A 9,032-nucleotide genomic window follows, 5' to 3' on the forward strand; every position below is an offset into this window, starting at 1 on the left:
CTCTACAAAATTGTAGAGTAAGTATACTTACCATACAATAATTACTCTACTCCTGTAAAATCATGATTTTTTTTACATTTTTCAATTAAACATAATTTTTAAGTAAAAGCGAATAAGAAAAAGAAAAAGGTTCTTCATCTCTAACTAGCATTTTGTATGTAAAACACATTAGGTCACTCGGGGTGGCTGTAATTTTGTACGTGATAAACATATATCACGCGTGATATAATCCAACAAACCACCGCCACCCATCAAACTTAACGCGTGAAACACAATTTCCGTGATAAACTTAACGCGTGATAAATGGAAGATTGTGAGGGGGATGTGAGGGTTTATTGTTGGGTATTGTGAGTGATGGGCAATTCTATTAAAAAAGGTTATGAGTGATGAAATAATGGTTGATAACATAGCAAAACTTGATTGGATGTTGTGAGTGATAAATGGATGGTGAGTGATAACCACCCCTACCCCTTAATATGTGATTTTTACGCTAATCTATACTATATAATAAAAGAAAACCAATAAAAAGACACTTGTCATTATTCTAGACCATCTACTATTACTTAATTATAGATAATTATTATTTAAATTTAAATTATTAAATTTGATATATGTCTTAAACATTTAAGAAATTACGGATAAAGTTTCATAAATTATCTTATTATTTATTTATATTAATTACTAGGTTATTTATTAATTTTGTTGAAAAACACGTTGATTATTTATTAATTTTGTTGGTGTTGAATTAAAAAGGTATCAATCATATCTATTAGAAACCACGGGGATTATTTAGTTGGTGATGCAAACTATCATGTATATGAGCAGGTTGTTCACAGGTCGATGCTATTAGGCAAATTGAAACAAATATCAATCATTTTCATAACGAGGGTAGAGGGAATAATTTTCTTATTTATATTAATTACTAGATTAGAAACTATATCTTAATAATTGAAACAAATATTGAGCATTTTCATAACGAGGGTGGAGAAAACGATTTTCTTGCTTAACAAATAATATATTTATTTAATATGTTAAAAATACAAAAATAATAATAACTACATTTATCGTACTAATAAAATTATTCAAAAACAACTATCCTTTTAAGATGTAACTCAAGTCCATATATTTAAATTTTAAAGTTATATAACTTAATAGTTACCGATAATTTATACTTATCTAATTAATTTAAATATTATTTTGTAGCTATAAGTTTATTTAATTGGCTAATTGTTATATGCCTAATCTAAACATTTCAACAATATTTTTAGAACTAATAAATTAAGACCACTATTATTTAAATAAAACTTGGGTTCACGTCGTGAGAAAGTCGATGATACAGTTTGTCTTCTAATCGATAGTTCAAATGCTTACATATTTATAAACTTGACAAACATCACAAGTTTTGATTATACATAAAACAAAATTTTGTTCAGATATCAGAAAAGTGTCTTAAAATATCGTTTTATAATTGTTAAATCTTCGTTATTAACTATTTGATATTTTATTTACTTAACCCATATAATACATGGGGTTATAACCTAGTTATAAAATATAAACAAGTGTATACCCTCAAGTCAAACAAATAACATAAAAACACACCCAACAAAAGTCGCAACTCATAAATACCAAAATGAATCAATATTCACGGCACCTCATGCATGACTATTATTTATGAAGTGATCAAGTCCAACATGAACTCACGTCCAACCAATCACCATTACAAATCATCATTCCTCTCCAAGTCCAAATTTAATTTAAATTCCTCCTGATATATCGCCAACCTGTAAACTGGTCGCCGGCCACCGCACTCCTCCGTCGGCCGCCTCAAGATCATCATGATGGATCAATCATTGAAAGCTGGAACCCCTCTTGCCCTTTGCACTTTATTGCTTATATCATTAACTTTTATTTATCTTCTATCAGGAGAAAACCCTTCGGTTTCAATAACCTCCATGACCCGCAAGCTTCATCATTCGAAACATTCGTTAGCCATCGTAAGCTTCGTCATACTTGACTTTTTTTTATGGCTTTAGGTGGTTTGGAGAAGTTTTCATGGTTTCCAGTCAATTTTTGTAACTTGTTTTGATTGTAAGTGACCTGCTAGCTGAACTACCAGATGTGATAAGTGTTTAAGAGGGTCTGCTAGCTGAACTAGCAGATGTTATGTCTCATAAACGCTATTCACAACTGCTTTTTCGACTAGCAGATCACCTAGAATCAAAAAAAGTTCAAAAAGTTAACTAGATACCATGAAAACTTCCTCAAACCAGTAAAGATTAGAAATATATATATATATATATATATATATATATATATTTCATACTTTATCAATGTCTTAATAATCTATTGAATTCTATTCAATTTCCTTAAATATATATCGTGTGTTGTGTGATTGCAGCATGAGACTTCAATGTATAGAGATGAGTTGGAAACAGCCTTGGAGGGAGCTTCGATGGCCAACAAAACGGTGATCATCACCATTGTGAACCGAGCTTACACCGAGGGGGACAAACCAATGCTTGATATATTCTTAGATGGGTTTTGGCTAGGAGAAAATACAAGGCAATTGACCAACCATCTTTTGATCGTGGCAGTTGACCAAACCGCATTCGAACGGTGTAGGTTTCTTAGATTACATTGTTACAAGCTGAAAACCAATAGCGAGGACTTTGTCGATGAAAAGACTTACATGTCCGAGGATTTCATAAAGATGATGTGGCAAAGAACACGTTTTCTTGGAGATGTTCTTCGGCGTGGATACAACTTTGTTTTTACGGTAAGTCAAGTTTTAGAATGTGTTATAACTTATATTACATCTATTTTATTATTTTAGGGGTTAAACGTGTAGGAACATGTTGAATTTATATCTACCTTATTTTAGGATTAAGCATGTGGAAACATGTTAAATTTACATCTATAATTATGAAATAATATATTAAATTTAGTTTATATGAATAATTTTTTAGGTTACCGATTTCTAGAACTTTATATATAATAAGGTATACAATTTTACGTCTTCAAAAATTAGACAATTTTTAATAATTAGTTAACCAAAGTAATACTACATTAAAATCTAATATACGAAATATAAATAAATGCATTTTCACCCCTACACTCCCTTATATAGTTATTTGTACTCCTTACAAGTTTAGTAATTATGTTTTAAACTTTCTTTTCATCCAAATACTATGACAAACTTGTTTTCAACAATTTAAGGCTAAAACTAATATGATGTTTTAAATTTTGTTTATTTATATAGATGATAATAGGGTAAAGTAGTCTGTTATTTAGGTATAAAAATGAAAAGTATTAACATGCTAAGAAAATATGTCATATTATTATTCGAGGTATATTTTAAAACTTGGATATTTTTCCAATACGTTTACTATTTAATTAATATTTAAATATTTTCTCTATAAGAAGTCCACGAATCTTGATAGACTGGACCCAAGGACGACGTGACTTTTCCTTCCTTTTTACTACGAATATCAACTATAATTATATAACTAATTAAGATATAAAAATATGTAAAATCAAGAAATCAAATCCACGATTATCAGGCATTGTCTTGACTTTGATTTTTCTTTAAATACGTGTTTAACATAACTAGAAAAAAATGAAATAAAGAACGCAGTTTTATGCATCTCTACATTAAATTGATTTTTCTTTAACGTGTTTAACATAACTAGAAAAAAATGAAAAAAGAATGCAGTTTTATGCATCTCTACATTAAAAAAATAATATACAAATATATTGGTGAAAATCATTAATTATAATTAACACGAAATTATTGAAAGTACATTAAGAAACAATTAAATAAGTTAATGTTTTTATCAATGATTTATATTCTTTAAATCTTGTATTTTTTACATATACATATAACATGTATAGATTATGTGTATAAAGAAGCTATCAAACTAACTTTTCATACATTATCTACAAATGTGTTGCCAATACAATCTACACATATACATATACAACCAATAAACATATTTCTCAGTGTTTAAAAATAACTTTCATAAGAGATGTTGAGAAACAATAAACATTATAACTTTATTGTTCTTTTTCAAATTAGAAAATTAGTAAATGGTTCATTTTGTTTTTACGTGTTCTCTCAATATATGTATATATATTTGTTCAATATCTACAATTAGAGCTTTCAAAAGAATATTGTGCATGCTTAACTTAAAAATTCATTATTTGGATACAATGTCTATATAAAAACCTTTTTATATGAATATTACTAAAGTTTTATGTACTCGCTTGTATAATTATACAGGTTTTGTGATTCTCAATATTATATTGGTTATGAAATGAATATCATATGCATACATATACACACATATATGGTTTGGTTCAAGAGAAAATCACTAAAATAAACCATATACAAACGGGTAACCATGGCAATATCATCGACGAATTATCAATAATTAACCATATAAATATTTATTTTCAATTATACCTTAATTTTGTAGGTCATCATCGGGAATCATCCGGTAATTACCATTGGATCAACTACAAATTTTGAAATTTTTGGTTTTTCTTTTTGTGGGAATTTTTCTTTTTCATTAAGTAGATAGTTTTTATTTTATTATTATTATTTTTTTTTTTTGCCAATATGGTATAGCCCAGTTGGTCAGGGGGTTTTCCACTAAGTGGTTTCCTTCTGGGAGGTCTCAGGTTCGATTTCTACTAAGTGCAAAATTATGTAAATATGGGAGAACACCTCTGGAAGGGATTCGAACTTGAGGTGAGGGGTTTAAACAGCATATGTTGGCCCTTTTGAGTCAGATGGAAATCTAGTTGATCTATCGTTAAAAAAAAAAGATAGTGTGTTTTTCGTAGTGTTAATAAGGCACGGAAAATAATATATAAAAAATGTAAGCTATCAAGTCATTCTTAATAACATATAGTTTCATGTTGAATGAATTACAGGACACCGATGTTTTGTGGCTAAGGAATCCATTTTCAGGGCTAACCCTAAATGAAACTGTTGATCTTCAAATAAGTGTGGATAAGTTTAATGGCAATCAGTGGTCACAAACAAATCCGATAAACACCGGTTTCTACATGATCAAATCTAACAACAAAACAATCGCATTGTTTGATGAATGGTATGGGGAAAGAAACAACTCAACTGGAAAGAAAGAACAAGATGTTCTTGTTGACCTAATGCAAAAAGGTGCTTTTGAAAGGTTGAGGCTTAGGGTTAGGTTTTTGGACACTATTTATTTCAGTGGATTTTGTCAAGATAGTAGAGATGCTAACATTGTTTCAACTGTACATGCAAATTGTTGTCGAAGTATTAGAGCGAAAGTCACTGATTTGGTCACGGTTATTCATGATTGGAAGAGATTTAAAGATCCATCTCGCAATAAGACAATCGAATATCGATGGTCGAATCACTTAGCATGCCAAAAGTCATGGATTCCGTGAGTTAGTTCATGTATTCGCCAAATGGATTGCATAAGAACTCTTTGAAATTTGAGTGTTTCTTTTATCTTATTCTTTGTTGTTATTCAACTCAAGCTGCAATATGAAATGAGATAAATATTATTGTTTAAATGTAATGTATGCGACGAGTGATAAAAAAAGTTCTTATCATCTCTCTTTATTATGTTTTCATACAATTTTTTTTTCTAGCAAACTATCTAAATAAATCCTTGAACAATTCATTGTCAAAGCCATAAACTAAAATATTTAGTAATTTATTTGGGTGTATTTTTCTCACGTAACACTTTTAACATGGCTACTAAACTTGATTAGTAAATGTTTCATATTGAAGTTTTTATTTATATTTGGGTTATCAGATTATTTTCACCCTTATTACTAAATGCACCCCCTTTTCATAAAAAAAACATTTTTAAAACTTTTCAAATTTCACTCTTTAAAAATCCGTGACTCACATTTTTTATAACATCCAGATCTCCTAACCAATGATCAAAATTGTTTGATTTTTTTAGATATATTGAACAAGATTTTCTAAACAAACTCAAATCGTTGTATATTATTCACAAGGTATAATGAAAAATTAATGTGAACAATATTTCGGTGCCACATTCTTTTTCCCACGAGCCCTATAGCTTTTTTTTTTTTTTCCTCAAGTGACATATTTATCTTCAAAGTATAATATGGGTTTTTAGAAAAAAAAAACTGTTTGAAATCACAAATGATACACCAACCGAAGTAAATGATCTGTGACCAACTAAAATGTTCAAACTTGATTCAAAATAAACCGAATATCAATCAAAAGCAATTCAATTTCATCGAAACATAATCGAATCAATCCAAACATGCATCTAGAGGATTCTAATATTTAATTAAACTCGTTCATAAAAGAAACCAATAAGTAATATAATTATAATACCTTATTGTTTAAAGGAAAATTGGTATTTAATAAACCAACCTTTGCCCAATTGGTAAATAATAATCCAACGTACAGAATTGGTATATAATAATCCTACCTATCAACATGTTGGCACTCAATGAACCTCCGTTAGTTTTTTTTTAACTGAAGTTAGTTTTTAAGTTTTATTTATTTATTACACAAACAGTCTCTGTAGTTGTAATTTACTAGTTTTTACTATGAATTAATAGCCAAAATGGTCCCTGAGGTTAATAGCCACAGCACCACCACCACCACCACCGCACCGCCACCACCACCGCCACAGCACCACCACCACCACCGCACCACCACACTCAACTTCTTTCTCTCCCTCTGTATCTTCGACGACAGCCACAACCACACCCTGGTTCCCTGCTTTTCCGGCGATAGATCGTAGAAGAAGAGAGAACGGCGAGGAGAGAGAGTGTCGGTGAGGAGACAGAGAAACAGAGCAGTGGAGACGGCGGCGACTGTATTTTCTGGCGGCCGGCGACAGTGGTGCTAGTCCTGACGGGTGGCGGTGCTGTGGTGGTGGTGGTGGTGTTGTGGCGATAGTTACAGTGGTGGAGGTGTTGTGGCGATGGTGGTGGTGGTGGCGGTGCTGTGACGGTGGCGGTGGCGGTGCGGTGGTGGTGGTGGCAGTGGTGGTGCTGTGGCTATTAACCTCAGGGACCATTTTGGCTATTAACTCATAGTTAAAACTAGTAAATTACAACTACAGAGACTGTTTGTGTAATAAATAAAACTTAAAAACTAACTTCAGTTAAAAAAAACTAACGGAGGTCCATTGAGTGCCAACATGTTGATAAGTAGGATTATTATATACCAATTATGTACGTTGGATTATTATTTACCAACTGGGAAAAGGTTGGTTTATTAAATACCAATTTTCCTTGTTTAAATATAATAGTTTTCTATTGATATTAACAAATCATGATGTGTTGTAATAGAGCCTTTTGGTATTAAATTAAGGATTGAGCTCTAGTGTAATACAACAATACCAACAAATTAGGTTCTATGTGTGATAATAAGGTTGATCGATTCTAGGGTTCTTTTTTCGTTTCTTTTTGCAACTAATGCTTTTCTTTTCTGAAACTACTGCAACGAATTGACTTTAATACATAAATATAATATATTAACAAAGAGGAAGTCTTCATGCGCAATATATCAAACATTATGTACAGCAACGAATTGACTTTAATACATCCACAAATCGATTTGTGGTAAAGTTTGAACCGAAAAAAAAAAAAAATAAGAAGAAGAACTATATTAATGAGAAAGATGAATACATACAAAGAACGCTCAATCAATTAGATTTTTGATGAAAATCAAAGTTGCACTAAATCGTTTTTCAAGGTCTCTCTTAATCTCCTTTTTTCAATCAGTAGGAATTTTGTTATGAAGCCGTTCTAATGTAAAAGAAAACATGTTTAGGTAAGTATTCAAATTATGGGAAGTGGATAAACCCCTATAAAAAATAGGGATAGTTTCGTATGTAATTTTAAAAAAGTAGAAAACACATGGATTCATTGTTTTTATTTACAAACTTCAGGGGGGAGGTGTAGCCAGTAAAAATTTGAAAAAAGGGGTACATTTAGCAACACCCCTAAACTATTTGGTATGGTCTTTTTGTGTCACTATCAAAATGAACTAAAAAATTGGATTGATTAACGTTAACGGATAAAATGAATATAAATAAACTATGATTATTGTTATACTATATTGAAATTTCTAATAGTATTATTTCCGTTACTTTGAAAGAACAAGAAGAAAACAAAGAAAACATATGATTTGTTGAATTTCTAGTAGTAAATTTCACCAATAAGATACGGAGACTCACTTCACGTTTGGAATTGCACAAAAAAAACTATTTATCTCAGAGAGGTCTGTAGAAAATTATGGGAAAACATCAACGGTTGCTGCCTTATTTGTAAAAAACAATAAAGCACGCTATAAAGAATTAATAGGGAAGTTGGACATTCGAGAAAGAAAACTCGTTAATTTAAGAGTTAGTTTGAATGATTCCCATGCAGATTGATGAACTTCTTTTTTGCTTTCAGCAATTCATGCAAGAATCGGGAAAAACCTATGACTGTACCATCTACAAGAAAAGACCTCATAAAAGTGAATATGGAACCTCACCACCCATCAATGCATGATGTTCTTTGGCTCAGTGTAACTCTTGAAGGTGAAGATGTTATTGACTATGAACCAATATTGGATTATTTATACCGAGGTATAGAAAATACTGTGTAAAATCAATCAATTATACAATATTGCCTCATGTAACACGTTAGGATTATTTAGCTACTATGTTCCACAGAAGCATTAACTGTAAATGCGCCAGAGCAATTAGGCAATATTCAAGTCCCTAAAGGGCCAATTATATCAGAGTCGTCATGTTGGAGTTCAGTATAGTTTCGCATCCCTTTTATGGCATATATCGAGGCATAGACTCCTTTCCTCTATATTTTTCGAGAAAGAGAATTGATATACGACCTATTTGAAGCTGCCACCGGTATGAGAATGATGCACAATTTTTATTTTTTATTTTTTATTTTTGCATTGGTGGAATCCTTCTTGATGTACCTCATGTCCGGATAGATAAATGTTTGGATTTTGTGATTATTTTTTTAATAGGAATTGT

At 30.8% G+C, this 9,032-nt stretch overlaps 1 protein-coding gene across 1 annotated transcript; it reads left to right on the plus strand.

Moving 5' to 3' along the window:
• Positions 1-1,670: 1,670 nt before the first annotated feature.
• Positions 1,671-5,614, plus strand: LOC110869113 (uncharacterized protein At1g28695). The gene is made up of 3 exons (XM_022118402.2): positions 1,671-1,994; positions 2,399-2,776; positions 4,936-5,614. The coding sequence occupies exons 1-3, from the start codon at positions 1,836-1,838 to the stop codon at positions 5,434-5,436; spliced, it is 1,038 nt and encodes a 345-aa protein (XP_021974094.1). The 5' UTR covers positions 1,671-1,835; the 3' UTR covers positions 5,437-5,614.
• Positions 5,615-9,032: the final 3,418 nt, after the last annotated feature.

The sequence above is a fragment of the Helianthus annuus genome, chromosome 7, assembly GCF_002127325.2.
Source record: "Helianthus annuus cultivar XRQ/B chromosome 7, HanXRQr2.0-SUNRISE, whole genome shotgun sequence".
NCBI classification, from domain to species: Eukaryota; Viridiplantae; Streptophyta; class Magnoliopsida; order Asterales; family Asteraceae; genus Helianthus; species Helianthus annuus.